This window comes from Echinops telfairi, unplaced genomic scaffold (assembly GCF_000313985.2).
Source record: "Echinops telfairi isolate 266 unplaced genomic scaffold, ASM31398v2 ScPeMD7_1713;HRSCAF=2227, whole genome shotgun sequence".
In the NCBI taxonomy this organism is placed as follows: domain Eukaryota; kingdom Metazoa; phylum Chordata; class Mammalia; order Afrosoricida; family Tenrecidae; genus Echinops; species Echinops telfairi.
The window spans coordinates 21,046,494-21,060,944 of NW_022105611.1; the positions used below are offsets into that span (position 1 = coordinate 21,046,494).

Genomic DNA, 14,451 nt, shown 5'->3' on the forward strand with positions numbered 1-14,451 from the left:
TGCGGGCTGGAGGGGGCAGGAGGGTGGGGCCCGCCGTCCGACTCGCTCCGGCCCTCCCTCGCAGGGGAACTCTACGACCTGGACGCCTCCTCCTTGCAACTCAAAGTTCTCCACTATGTGAGTCCCTGGGCTCCTCTCCAGGGACACGCCAACCTCCCCTCAGATTCCCACGTTCCAAAGCCCCGCCGCTTCCCCCCCTTTGCACCTGTCCCAAGGGGCTCCGAGGGGGCGGCAGGTGGGGAGTGACAGCGGCCCCGCTAAGTGCTCAGCTCTTCCCTCGGCTCCTCCTTCTCAGCTGCAGCAGGAGACCCAGGCCTCGCGGTGCTGCCTCTTGCTGGTGTCTGAGGACAACCTCCAGCTTTCCTGCAAGGTGAGCCCCTCCTCCTCCCCGTCCCCGTGCCTGTCCGCGGGGCAGGGGGTCGGGGCACTGAGATCTCTGAGGGGTACATCCTGGCTGGCCTTCCTTTAACTGGAGCCCTGCCCTCCGCCCCTCGGATCCTCAGGTCATCGGAGATAAAGTGCTGGAGGAGGAGATCAGCTTTCCGGTGAGCCTGGGGGTCACATCCCCCTGGGGTAGGGGTGGCAGGTGTTCTTGGAGTGGGCCCCAGAGTGTGATTCTCGCTTCCTTTGGGGGGGAGCAAACTTGATTCCTAGTCCATGGTCTGACACGCCCTACCCCTCTGCCAGTGGAGGCTGAACAAGTTTCGGGGGGTGGGGTGGGGGCTTCTGATGAAGACCACAGACCAGGAAGAAAGGCTTGACAATGGGACCACTCCCAAATCAGCTAAATGAAACGCTATGGGTCACAGCCATCTAACCCCTCGGTGCATGGGCGGTCTGGAGACAGTTCCATTGCTCCCTGCCACCCTGTGACACGTAAGAGTAACAGCAGGCACGCTGGGGGCACCTCGAGGAGATGGGGTCCCATGAACTCTCTTGAAACCTGATGGGGTTTATCTGGATTTGGGGATAGATTTATAAACAATCTAGAGAGCCACCAGAATCTGCTAGGAGAATTTGTCCAGGAGCTATAGAAAGGTGTCCGACCGTTATGCTTACTCGGGGACCAGTTGACTTCTGGTGGAATCTTCCAGGATTTGGGTTTCTTAGAATCTGTTCAAATCAGTGGGGATCCTTGGTGTCAGCTTGTCCAGGCTGGGGAATTCGCCAGAGTTCTTCTATGAGAGATTCTGGTCAAGAGCAGCGTCTCCCTCCCTCTCTCTGGACCTTTATCTCATGACTGAAGGGATTGTTGAAGCTCTGGGACTCGTTGGGGGTGGGGGGCAGGCTGGGATCCCCTCAGTGTACCTTGATGCAGCCTCCATCCTCTTTCCCAGCTGACAACCGGACGCCTGGGCCAGGTGGTGGAAGACAAGAAGTCCATCCAGCTGAAGGACCTCACCTCTGTGAGCCACAGCCTGACTGAACTGGGGGAGGGGGGCCCACGACCCAGCCCCCCAGAGGCAGGGTCTCTGGGACAGAGCAGCCCAGCCATGAGACAAGACCCCAGGACTTCTCCTATACTATCCTCCTGCCATAGCACTTGAACCCCTTGCATGAGCCTCTCCAAACTCCATGAACTCCCTGTTGCAGAAGGTGGTGGTGGAGCGATGAAGGAGGGAACATACCATTCCACCCCCATTCTCCCCCTCCCCGCCTTCCTCCTCTGTCCCAACTGGACTCCGTTTTCCCTCTTCTCTGCAGGAGGATGTGCAACAGCTGCAAAGCGTGCTGGGCTGTGAGCTGCAGGCTATGTTGTGCGTCCCTGTCATCAGCCGGGCCACCGACCAGGTGGTGGCTCTGTCTTGCGCCTTCAACAAACTTGGAGGAGACTCGTAAGTCTTAGCAGGCAGCTGAGAGGCTCAGCAGGGCTGTGCTAGGGTGCTGGTATGAGGATGGAGCTTAGTAGGGTCTACCACGCCAGTCAGGCAGCGGGGTGGGGGTGGGATTCGTGGATCCGGAGAAGGGAAGCTGCAGGGGGAAGACAGGGCTGAATTGTTTTTCAGAGCAAGAGACTGTGGGGTTGCGGGAGTTGCTGGCCCTTGTAGCTGTGGCTGGTTGAAGCGCAGGTCACCATCAGCTCTCCCTCACCCACTGCAGCATACTTAATCATGTGGGACCCCAAACTGAGCCGCCCTTCTCTCACTTCACTTCCTGAAGCGTACATCTCCCTGAAGCTGGCCACCTCCTTTGGACATTCCTTCTGGGAACTGCCTGCTGGAGGGGGAGGATGAGCTCTCCCACAGAGAATCATCAACAGAGTGGACAAGGGCTAGAGGGGGCCTCTGGGACCAGTCTAGGAATCATGCAGGGCATAGCACCCAAGGAAACAGACCAGGCGGCTTAGGAAGCCGGTTTTAAGAACTGAGGTCCTATGTGGGGTCAGCAATACCATGAATAGATTTCATGCCCCGCCACCACCTCATGGGCCAGTTGTAGCAGCCTGGACCATCGTGCTGAGAATGTACTCAGCGAGAATGAGTCTCGGGAGCATCAGCCTGGTCTGACTTGGCTGCAGGCTCAGGACAAGAGTGCCCCATGGCCACTAAACTTGGAGAGCAGCCAAGCACAGCATGTGGAGGATTGGGTTCCAGACCTGAGCAACCAGACCATCAGCATGACTGGGCAGTGAGGCAGATTGAGTCCAGCAAAGAATGGAAAGGGGACCAGGGTCATAGGGTTCAGATGGCTGAAGTAGTTTTTCCACCTCCACAGACACCCCCTAGAGAGCCCGACCCACATCTCAAGTCCAAGTTCCACTTAGTTGGTCCATCCAGTCATTTGGTGGCAGGATTGAATGATAGTAGCAGGGTTGGGGCCTGATCCTTGTCAGCAAGAGCTCCCTCTGGGTGTGGGTGGGCCTTGCCCTCCTTACCGCCTCCTTGGGATTCGTGGAGGAATCCAAACCGGCCAGCAAAGTCTAGAGAGCATGGAGCAAGTGACAAGAGCCAGGCCAGGCCTGTGATTAGACTGGGCCAAGCCTGTGATTAGACCAGGCCAGACCCTAACCACTGGGCAGTGCCATCACTCTTCTCTGAGACTGGAGGGTCCCCTCCCAGTTCTGACCGGAATAAGTCTCCATTCCGAGGGAGGGTTCCAGCCTTGGTCTGGGTGAATCACAAGGCAGAGGACAGAGACCTGGCTATGACTTCAATAAGCAGTAGCTTGAGGAGGGGAAACCTTGTGTCCTGAGAGGGTATAGAAGAAGACCCTCCCCTCAGAGAACCCACAGTTTGAGAGGGAAGCAGGGCCAAGCCAGCAGTGCATGGGACAGCCCCAGCGGAGAGGGTTATATGAGCGGGTGGTTTCCAAGCCGCTTCCTGCAGGAATGGGGGTAAGTAATGCGGAAAGGAAGATTTCGTTCCTCTTTTGTGATGTCCACCCCCCCCACCCCTGCCTCCCCAGGTTCACGGACCACGATGAGCATGTGGTGGAGCACTGCTTCCGCTACACCAGCACCGTGCTCATCAGCACCTTGGCCTTCCAGAAAGAGCAGAAACTCAAGCGTGAGTGCCAGGTGGGTGTCCAGCCCCATGCCTGTCTTGGGAACAACTTGCCCAGTGCTCTGCCTCAGAGCCATCTACAAGGGAAAAGTCTATGTCCTTGGGGCAGATGGCAGCCCAGACCTACAGCAAGGCGCCAAGTTTGTGCCCAGGAGGCCGGAGTGGGTTTACATTGGCAACCGGCACTGTTGAGGACTACCCTCTAGTGTCCGATATGTGTACTACAGCAACATATGGGTGGTGAACGCCTGATGTGAATGCACCTGAGAGGCGCAGGTTGGGCAATTCCTACCTGCCTGCCTTCCTCCTACCCTGATTGGACCGAAGAAGAAGGGATGCATTTGAATTATGGTGCTGATGTGGAATTTTGGAAGTGCTGCGGACTACCAGAAGAACAAGCAAACCTGTCTTGGAAGCGAGGATGGCAAGACTTCCCATATGGCTGGCATAGTTTGGACATGTGATCAGAAGAGACTAGTCCTTGGAGAAGGACATCATGGTTGATAACGTAGAAGAACAGCTAAACAAACAAACAAACAAACAAACAAACAAACAAAACCCCTGAAGGAGATGGATTGATACAGTGGCTGCAACAACGGGCTCCAATATCACAGCGTTTGGCAGCTGGTGCAGGCTCCGCTTCCTTCAGTTGTTCTGGCCTCAGGCTCGCTCTGAGTCGAACGGTCAAGTCAGGGGGCACCCAGCAACAACACCTGCCCTCCTTGGGGCTCTTCTCCCCAGTCCCTCAGTAGTTACACAATCAAAGTAGATATTGCTGGTTTCCCCGCCTGTCATGGTAGTTCTAGGGGAGGAGTAAGGAGGCCCTGGGGGTGGGGTGGGGGCATTGGGGTCTGTGGAGGAGACCTCTGCCACCCACGGTGACCCCCATTTCCTCCACCCCAGGCTCTTCTGCAGGTGGCAAAGAACCTCTTCACTCACCTGGGTGAGTGCACTGCTCTCTCCATGCCTGGCTGTGGGATGGGGGCGGGGCTGGCCTTCTGGGTAGTAGAGATGTTGGTGGGCTTGTCCTGGGCTCCCCAGCCGGCCTGATCTCACCACCGTCCTGCACTGCGCACTCCCCCCAGATGACGTCTCTGTCCTGCTCCAGGAGATCATCACCGAGGCCAGAAACCTCAGCAATTCCGAGATGTGAGTGACTGCCCCAGGCTGGGCGCCAGCTGCACCAGCCCTCTCTCCTCCCGCCCCCCTTCTTATGGGGCCTGTCCGCTTTTTCGGTGGTCCCTCCTGTCCTTGTGGACTGTGGGATCAGGCTGGCCTTGCTGGCTAGGTAGGACGCACAGCTTCTAACACAGTGCCCGCCACGTAGTAGGCTTTCAACGACAACAATAGCGTCATTTGAATGAAGTCCAGAGGAGGCCTCAGAAATCAAGTCGCTGAAGAGGGGAGGAGGAGGGGGAGGGCGGAGCGGACAGAGGGGGTGTCAGGGCCCGGTGGACAGCACCCTCTCCCCACAGCTGCTCCGTGTTCCTGCTGGATCAGAACGAACTGGTGGCCAAGGTGTTCGATGGGGGCGTGGTGGATGATGAGGTGAGGTGGGGGCCTCGCAGCAGGGGTGTGGGATCGCCGTCCTGGGGGCAGAGAGCCCGCGGGAGCCTCTGGGGCGCAGACCTGAGGTTTGATGGCGCCCGGGCCGGGCCTCTAACTTCTTCTTCCCCACTGGATCCCTGTCCCGACAGAGCTACGAAATCCGCATCCCGGCCGATCAGGGCATCGCGGGCCACGTGGCGACCACTGGGCAGATCCTAAACATCCCGGACGCCTATGCGCACCCGCTTTTCTACCGCGGCGTGGACGACAGCACCGGCTTCCGCACGCGCAACATTCTGTGCTTCCCCATCAAGAACGAGAACCAGGGTGCGGGTGGGCTCGCGGTGGCACGGCCAGGGCGGGGGCGGGGCGGGGCCAGGCAGGGGCGGGGTCTGAGCAGGATGGGCGGAGCCTTCCCCATCGCCGGCAGCAGGAAGAAGCTAGGTGGGAGTTTACACTGTCGCCCCTCCACCAGCCGGTCCCAGCCCCTTTCCCTCCCCAGAGGTCATTGGCGTGGCCGAGCTGGTGAACAAGATCAATGGCCCGTGGTTCAGCAAGTTCGACGAGGACCTGGCCACGGCCTTCTCCATCTACTGCGGCATCAGCATCGCCCACGTGAGCCTGTACCCCGGGGCGGGGGGCGGGCCCGCGCGGGGCCCTCCCTTCCTCTCCCGCCCTGACTCTCCTGGTACCATTCCCAGGTGGCTTTAGTCCGGGCCTGCAACGCAGAGCCCTGACGCGGGCTTGCTCTGCAACCTGCAGTGGGCGCTGGCCACCTCCCGCCTCAGTTTTCCATCTGTGCATTTGGGATACTATTTTCTGCCCTAAGGTGCCCTGATGGCGTATTGGGCTAAGTGTTGGGCTGTTTGCCGCAAGGTCAGCAGTTCAAGCCTATCAGCCCCTGGTGGGGGGAGACCGGTGAGGCCATCTGTATCAGTAAAAAATGTACAACTTTGGGAACCCAGGGTAGCAGTTCCACTCTGCCCTGTCCTGTTGCTGTGAGTCAGCCTAGATGAACTTGATGGCAGTGAGTTTTACTTCCCAGGATCCTGAGAGTCAGAGAAAGGGAAGGAAGGAATGCTTTTGGAAAGCCAGCGGTCTGCCCCTGCCCCCTTCTCAGTGAGCAGAGACCCTGGAGGGGCAGGCAGGTGACACGCTTGGCTATTAACAGAAAGGCTGAGGGCTTACCTAGAAGGACCCAGGAAGAAAGATCTGGCTATCCACTTCTGAGAAGCCAGTTGCTGGGAGCCCTGCGGAGCACCGCTCCCTCTGGCGCAGGGAGCAGGCAGCGGGGAGCTCAGTGGCAGCTGGGTTTTCTGTGGGAGCAACCTTCACCCAAACACCTACCCAGCTTCTTTTTTGCAGACCTTGGCACTCAGACCTGCCTGCACCTCTGACCTGGGTATCCAGTTTCTAGCACGCCCACCCCTTCCCTTCCCCCTGCCACCCTGTGCCCCCTCCTTCCTCTTCTTCCCTTGCCCAGGGCCTCCACCATGAAGCCCAGAGCAAGAAGGAAGGAGGCCTGGGTGATAGGTGCCAGAGAAAATGCTAAGAGAGCCTGCCTGCACCAGGGAAGGGGAGGGCGGCTCGGGTGAAGTGGGGTGGGGGGCTGGGTCCCCCTCCCCTCTGAGCTGGAGCTCCAAGGATGAGACACATCAGAGCGGAAGAGGAAGGGGAATTCTATCCGACGCCTTTGACCAGTTTTGTGCCCTTCTGAGATTTCACAACTGCTTTGCTTGAGCCTCCACTTTTCCTCTACCCCCTCCCACCTCAGTCCCTCCTGTACAAAAAAGTCAACGAGGCCCAGTACCGCAGCCACCTGGCTAACGAGATGATGATGTACCACATGAAGGTGAGGTTGGGCCCCAGGGCCACCTGTCGCTCTGCATACTTTCCCTGCCTCCCCCAGCCCCACCCCACCCCCAGAGACTCGGAGAGAGACCCAGGGCCAGGCCTGGCCTCCTGCTCTCCTTCCCTACTCCACTCCTCTTCCAAGGGTGGAGAGAGGGCATCAAGGCCCAGCCCAAGGTCATTGGTTCAGCCAGGTTTCCCCACTTCCAGGGAGCAGTTTCTGTCTTGGGAAGCACCCCCTGGGCCCTTACCCATCGCTGCCCTCAGACACAATCGTTATCCCATGCCACCCCCAGCCCCTGGCTCAGAAAACTTGCCCCAGGTTTTAGTTCAGAAAGCGTGCAGCATGCTCACCGTGGTCCCTGTGGACCTGAGCTCTCACTCATGTCCAAACCGGAGTCCGTCCGAAGGACTGAGGGACAGCGCCTCCCCTCCATCCTGCTTCCCCCCAAAAGCAGTGTTTGGGAAAGACTGCCCTGGCTTGGGGGTGTCACAAATGGGTGTGCCCTCGTTATGGAGGAGGCCAGACTGTTCAGATAGGAACGACCACAGGCCGGGAGGCGGAGTGGCTGCAGGGCTGTGAGGGTGAGCGGGGGCAACAGGTCTGGCCAGTGACAAGCGGGGGCATGGGCGACTTGACTGTGGTGGGTTCTGAGTAACGCAGTGGGTAGTGGGGGGCGAGCCACTGGGCGGGTGGAGGCGAGTGTCTGATGCCCCTCTGTTGGGCCTGCTAGGTCTCAGACGACGAATACACCAAACTGCTCTACAACGGGATCCAGCCTGTGGCTGCCATAGACTGCAGCTTCGCCAGCTTCACCTATACCCCTCGCTCCCTGCCCGAGGATGACACGTCCATGGTGAGCCAGCCTCCCCGTGCTTGGCCAGGAAGGGGAAGGGTGTGCAGCCAGAGGTGTCAGCTGTGCCGGAGAACTTCCTTCCCGGCCACTTTGAGCCCTCCGGGAACACTCTGGGAAGGAGGCTTAGAGTTTGCCAAGCCCGGGGCTGGGGGCGCTAGAGCTGAACCAGCCAGTCCCCGAGGGCTGCTTGTGCCCAAGTCCATGTCCAGGGGGCTTGTGCTTTCCCCCTCGTTTTCCAAGTGTGTTGGATCCCAAATGTTCTTGGGTCTCACACCACATATATCTGAAAGTTCACAGGTCAGAGAATGCTGAGCTCTGGTATTTTATGGCTCTCTAGTTTTACTCTAAGGATCCCTGGTGGCACAGTTGATTAAGCACTGGACTGCTAGCCAAAAGGTCTGTGGTTCGAACCCACCAGTCACTCTGTGGGAAAAAGACGAAGCGGTCTGCTTCCGTAAAATGTACAGCCTCGGAAAGCCCAGCCCATGGGGCAGTCCTGGAGGGTCACTGTGAGTTGGAATCGATGTAGTAGGTTTGGTTTGGTCTCTGAGAGTCTCTAAGACTCTGAAATTGTATGTGTGGGTGGGAGGTGGGGGACGGTTCATAGAGGACTGGGGCAGGGGCCCCATCTTTTAAAAAATATAACACTGACCATCTAATTATAATCGGAGTCTCACATTTTTCATGCAAGAGGAATCACCAGGGACACATTCATGTCATGCCTCCCCCCAGCCTCCCTCATGGTTTTCGATTCAGTAATTCAGGTGTGAAATTCAAAGATCTCTTCTATAACCCAAAGCTCCAGAAATGATAGTTGTTCATTAAAATCAGTTTTATTGCGGTAAAAATAGGAGAAACACCCTTTGCAAATTGAACCATTTTCCATGTCCATTTCAGTGACACCAAGGTATGTTTTGGGCTCTGTCGCCATCGCAAGTAGCACTGAGGGAGCCATTGACCCCACTGCTGACCCCTCTTCCTCCTTTCCAGGCTATTCTGAGCATGCTGCAGGACATGAATTTCATCAATAGCTACAAAATCGACTGCCCCACACTGGCCAGGTGTGTGCCTCACCCTTGCCCCCTCTCTGTGCAGACAGCCCCCGCCCCCAACCTTGGCTCTCCTGTTCATTGCTCCAAAGGCTCTGGGGTGGGGTCCCCATCTGGGGAGCCCCAGCCCTGTGGGGGTGGGGAAGGCTGTGGATCAGAGGCAATTCCCAGACTCCATGACCTCGGGGGCGGGCGGGTGGTGGTGGAGAGTATGAAAAAAGGAACGGGGTGGGGGGGCTAGAGGATTGGGGGACGGGCAAGGCAGGCCTGGAGGCCTTCCTGGAGGAGGGCTGAAGCCCCTCCATCGCTGCCTCTCCTCTCCCCAGGTTCTGTTTGATGGTGAAGAAGGGCTACCGGGACCCTCCCTACCACAACTGGATGCACGCCTTCTCCGTCTCCCACTTCTGCTACCTTCTTTACAAGAACCTGGAGCTCACAAACTACCTCGAGTGAGTGCCTGCACCTGCAGGCCCTGCTGAGAGCTGTTGGGGGTCCCTTCCTTCCTTGGGACTGGCAAGGACCTTCTCTGGGCCAAGCCTCGGCTGGGTGCCCCACTCCTGTCACCGTAACAGCCAAGTGAGGGTGCACAGCCCCATGGGGTGCAGTCACAGTGCCAGGGACTGATGGAGCTCAGTGGTACCCAGTTCTGCTAGACTCCAAATCCATTGCTTTCTTCTACGAAGGGGACCCGGGTGTCTGGGCAGCTCTCAGAGCCCCCTCCTCCTTGGGAGTCATGAGGCAAGGGCTGGGTGTCCACTTCTTTCTTCCCAACCACCTCTCCCCCAGGGACATCGAGATCTTTGCCCTGTTTGTCTCGTGCATGTGTCATGACCTGGACCACAGGGGCACCAACAACTCCTTCCAGGTGGCCTCGGTGAGACCCTGTGCTCCTCAAGATGGGCACCCTTGGGGGAGGTGGGGTGTCTCTGGGAGCCTCACTCCTCCCTGCCTGAGGAGAGGTGGGAGCTGGGGGAGGCCAGGAGCCAGTTTAGATGCAGGAGGGCAGTCTTCCCTGGTTCCCCCTGGGCTCTGAGATTGGGGTGTGGGGTGTGGGGGGCACAGGGTGGCTGACACTAGCTGGGGGGGAGGGGCGGGCTGGTGGCACAATTGGTTAAGCGTCCAACTACGAATTTAAAAGTTGGTAGTTTGAGCTCCTCCCGGTGCCTAGGAAGAAAAGGCTAGTGATTGGCTTCCAAAAGGTCACGGCTGTGAGAGTCCCCCCTCCCCCACCCCTGGGGTGGCCAAGTGTAATTGGCTGGGCTGCTAGAGAGAAGCAGGGAGGGCAGGGCCCAGGTCTGGGCACCATGTGGCAGCGGTGTGTGGTGTGGCAGTGGTGTGTGGTGCGGCAGCGATGTGTGGTGCAGCAGCGGTGTGTGGTGTGACCGGAGTTGTTCTGCACTTCCCCAGAAATCTGTGCTGGCTGCTCTCTACAGCTCGGAGGGCTCTGTCATGGAGGTATGGCCGTCTGCCCAGGCTCTGGGCCCCTGTCACCCCCTCCCAGTGGGTGCTCTGCCCCAGCTCCCCCTGCCCCAAGCCTCTCGACAGAAGGGCTGTGGGCACTGCAGCTACACCCCGAGCAGGTCTGACTGGGGTCTGGAGCTGCCTCGGAGGAGGTCGGGTGTGAAGGGGCTGGAGCTTCTGCCCAAGCTCCGCTTCGCTTTGAGGAGAAAGGACCTGTTCCCCTCTGACTTGTGAAATGTACCCGTATAGCCCTCTGCCCCCAGCTCTGCCTGCTACTGTTTGATTGGCGCCTGCCAGCCCCAGGTGGGGACTCTGTGGGCCAGGGATGAGACCCCAGCAGCCTCTGAGTTCCCTGCTTGGCACAGAACAGGAGCCAAATCTTCGAAGCAGGCCTGCCCAGGCCTCGGCCACCCTGCCTCCCACCCCACCCTCCAGGGGCTGCCTTTGCCTCCTGCACTCTTCTCTCTCTGCCCGTGGCGTCCAGCTCTGCCCTCTGGGCCCCAGGCTCTGCCTGCTCCTCCTCCGAGTGACAGCCCTTTAGCGTCAGCAGACAGGGGCCTTGCCCTCTCCCCATCACTGTCCCTCCTTGTCAGCAGACAAATGTTTGCCGCAGGAGTTCATGTCTGGGACCCAAAGGGAGCATTTCACAGTTTATCTTGGCGGCTTCTCCAGGGGGCAGCGGTGCCAGAGGAGGCTGACCTGTCAGGGTTTCATCCAGATGTTTGAGACAGAACTCAGACAGGGGAGTGGCTCGCCCAGCCCCTCCCTTGGGGACTGGTGCTGGGCCCGGTCCTGGTCCCTCCCCATCTGGGTCCCCTTGTGGGGCGTGTTCCCCCTTCCCCACTGGAACCCCGTCGCCCCTCTCCCTCCAGAGACACCACTTCGCACAGGCCATCGCCATCCTCAACACCCACGGCTGCAACATCTTCGACCACTTCTCCCGGAAGGTGAAGAGGGGTGGGCGGTGGGGATGAGAGGGTGGGAGCCCAGGGTGGGGGGGTGGGGGATCCTGGAGGATCTGAGGGGCGGAAAGTGGATAGGGCCAGCCATGATGATGCCCTGGCCCTGCCTTCCCCGCCCCAGGACTATCAGCGCATGCTGGACCTCATGCGGGACATCATCCTGGCCACGGACCTGGCACACCACCTGCGCATCTTCAAGGACCTCCAGAAGATGGCTGAAGGTGCTGGCCGGCGACTCCCAGGCTTCAGGGCCGGGGAGGGACGTCTCCAGGGGCATCGGCCAGCAGCATCAATCCCCTCCTTGGCCGCAGGCCCCGCGCCCCCAGATCTGGCACTGTCCACGGGGCTCCTGCTGACGGCACCGGGTTTCCTAGACCATTTGGGGGTGGGTCCTGGAGCCCTTGCCCCCCTGGAACCCACCCTCCTCTCAATAGTGGGCTATGACCGGAACAACAAACAGCACCACAGCCTCCTCCTCTGCCTCCTGATGACCTCCTGTGACCTCTCTGACCAGACCAAGGGCTGGAAGACCACAAGAAAGATCGCAGTAAGTGCGGCCTCTCCCCGGGCAATGCCCGCCCTGCCAGCAGCGGTGAGATGAACCCCAGGCCATGTCAGGGCACCCGAGGGAAGGCTCAGAGGGGGAGGCCTAGCACCCCTCCCCCCCTGGGACCACCCTATTGCCAGTCTGTGGGGAGGAGGACAGGCTGAGGGACACAGCTCAGCTCCCTGAACCACTGGGTCTCTGTCTGCCCTCTTGGGAATGGGCTGTCAGAGGAGGTTGGTAGATGGATTCTACTCCCGGGGTGTGATGAGTGTGTTGGCCTTTCAGGAGCTGATCTACAAAGAGTTCTTCTCCCAGGGAGACTTGGTATGTGTGATGGGACCTCAGGGTGTCTAGGTTGGGCGAGGTTTCGACCCAGGGGTGGAAGGAGCTGGGCTAGCCTGACCCTGGTTCCTGATCAAGCAATAAGAGGGCCATGCCTGAGGGTGGCGACCTTGTGCCTTCAGGAGAAAGCCATGGGCAACAGGCCGATGGAGATGATGGACCGAGAGAAGGCCTACATCCCGGAGCTGCAGATAAGCTTCATGGAGCACATTGCAATGCCCATCTACAAGTGAGTGGGCGGCCAGGCCCCTGAGTGGAGAGGTGGGGAGGGCCAGGGCCAAGTGCAGAGGCCAGTCCCATGGGCGTGGCTGGGCCCAGGTCTAGGTGGCCCGCTCCTTGCCTTGGCCCAGCTGTCTCCTGCTCTGTCCCTAAGTGAAAGTGGGATCTTCTCTTCACCCTTGGTCACCCGTGGGGAAGGGGCCATTTTTAATTCTCCTTGAGGGTGCCGTTGCGTGCCTCACAGCCTGGTGGAAATCCTATCCAGAGGCTCGGCCCAGTCTTGCATGCTGTCCTGCATAGCTTGTGATCTCTGAATCATCTATCCCTGCCACGCTCCCCCCACCCCCGCCAGACTGCTACAGGACCTGTTCCCCAAGGCTGCAGAGCTGTATGAGCGTGTGGCCTCTAACCGTGAGCACTGGACCAAGGTGTCCCACAAGTTCACCATCCGCGGCCTCCCAAGCAACAACTCCCTGGACTTCCTGGACGAGGAGTATGAGGTCGCCGAGCTGGACGGCTCCAGGGCCCCCGTCAATGGCTGTTGCAGCCCAGAGGCGGAATGAGCCCCTCCCTTGACCCTTCCCTGCCCAGGCCTCCCCCTTCCCCCACCCTCCATCGGCCTGGCCCGATGCACTGGGGACCAGAGCCAGGAGCCCTGGGCTCTAGACTAGGACTTCCCACGTGACCCTGGACAAGTCCCGCCCTCCCCGAGCCTCAGCTTCCTCATCTGTAGAACGGCAGTCAGGCTCTCAGCCTCCCTAAGACTTTGTACTTGGCCCTCGAGGGCGCTGGGGTCACCAATGAGCAGTTGGCCCCACTCTGCCCCTCTGATAGCACCTTGGCGACTCCATCCTCCCCTCGCCACTCCTTCTCTGAAGCAGCCTGTGCCGTTTCCTCCGGTGCCCCATCCCCACCCCACGGGCTTGTGCCCTTCTCCCCAGGGCACTCCCCAGGTCCCCTGGGTCCTCATTGGAAGGGTGTGCAGAGGGCGGTGCTCCGCAGCACCCAGTGGTGGAGGGATTAGAAATTGCCATCCAGTCCAAGGGGGCCCTGAGGACGAGCCGCAGGTGGGGTGATCTGTGGGACCCGGGAGGTAGCTGCCAGAGGAGGAGGGCAGGCTGGGAGACGGGCAGGCCTAGCTTTGAGTCTCTCCGCAGCGCTTCCTCCTGGCTGCGTGACCCTGGACCAGCCCCTCTGCCTCTCTGGTCAAAATGGGGTGAAGACAATCTATTCTCTAAGCGTCCTTTTAGATCCAAGTCTGTAGCTCTGGCAGCCCAGGTGAGGGCCTGGCCTGTTCCTGCCTCCCTGGGCCCAGAGAGTCCCTCCGTGCCCCCCTGAACTGTGCCCACTTGACCTGAACGCCGCGACTCCTATAGCCAGAGAGGGGCCAGGCTGAGCCCCAGCAGGTGTCTCTCCTCCTCAAGGCCATACCACCTGTGCCCGGGCTCCGGTAGCCCCTCGGGGCCAGCCTTGGGGGTCTGCCGGGCGCTGGCTTCTCTCTTCCTTGTTGGGTTCTGTGTGTGTTGTGGGGTGGGGGGAGGGGGCCACCTGCCTTACCTATTCTGAGTTGCCTTTAGAGAGCTGCGTTTTTTAGGACTCTGTGTTGTCTATGGTCCTGTGGGCTGACCGCTTTGTACATGAGAATAAATCTATTTCTTTCTATGGCCCTGCCCCTCGGGGCTGTGCGCAGACTTTGTGAATGGTGGTGGTGGTGGTGGTGTTGGTGGTGTGTCCGCCTGTATGCACCTGGTTACTCACCTGTGTCAGGACTGAGGGGAGCAAAGACCTGTGGGAACTCTCTGGAGACTAGGGCCCTTGCCTCCAGTGCCTACCCCCTCTTCGGGGAGAGCTTATAGACCTACTGAGGGACTCCCCGTGCCAGATGGTGGGGCTGGGGGGAGGGGGGAGGTGATAAGGTGTGGGCACGGAGCAGGAGAGGTCATAACAGGTGGACGACTAGAAAGAGGGGACTGAGTGGCGGAAACAATCAGGGAGGCTGCTTGGAGGGGGCTCCCGGGGCTCCCAGTTCCTTGGACTACTGGCCGACCTTGGTCAGGAGTGCCACACACCCAGGGGCTTGGGCCTTGGAACCCCTTTTAGCTGAAGGCATGC

General features: G+C 59.5%; 1 protein-coding gene across 2 annotated transcripts in view; it reads left to right on the plus strand.

The window, feature by feature from the left end:
- Positions 1-14,004, plus strand: part of PDE2A (phosphodiesterase 2A) — a 101,892-nt gene extending 87,888 nt beyond the window's left edge. For both annotated transcript variants that reach the window (XM_004708800.2, XM_045293113.1), the window contains 23 exons: positions 65-117; positions 296-370; positions 504-545; positions 1,338-1,406; positions 1,705-1,835; positions 3,406-3,517; positions 4,407-4,446; positions 4,589-4,652; positions 4,979-5,051; positions 5,201-5,378; positions 5,554-5,666; positions 6,826-6,903; positions 7,637-7,759; positions 8,750-8,820; positions 9,135-9,257; positions 9,595-9,682; positions 10,216-10,263; positions 11,142-11,216; positions 11,353-11,452; positions 11,666-11,778; positions 12,064-12,102; positions 12,243-12,349; positions 12,692-14,004. In XM_004708800.2, coding sequence (XP_004708857.1) covers positions 65-117; positions 296-370; positions 504-545; positions 1,338-1,406; positions 1,705-1,835; positions 3,406-3,517; positions 4,407-4,446; positions 4,589-4,652; positions 4,979-5,051; positions 5,201-5,378; positions 5,554-5,666; positions 6,826-6,903; positions 7,637-7,759; positions 8,750-8,820; positions 9,135-9,257; positions 9,595-9,682; positions 10,216-10,263; positions 11,142-11,216; positions 11,353-11,452; positions 11,666-11,778; positions 12,064-12,102; positions 12,243-12,349; positions 12,692-12,902 — 2,126 coding nt within the window. In that variant the 3' untranslated portion in view covers positions 12,903-14,004. The remainder of the gene's footprint in view (positions 1-64; positions 118-295; positions 371-503; positions 546-1,337; positions 1,407-1,704; positions 1,836-3,405; positions 3,518-4,406; positions 4,447-4,588; positions 4,653-4,978; positions 5,052-5,200; positions 5,379-5,553; positions 5,667-6,825; positions 6,904-7,636; positions 7,760-8,749; positions 8,821-9,134; positions 9,258-9,594; positions 9,683-10,215; positions 10,264-11,141; positions 11,217-11,352; positions 11,453-11,665; positions 11,779-12,063; positions 12,103-12,242; positions 12,350-12,691) is intronic.
- Positions 14,005-14,451: the final 447 nt, after the last annotated feature.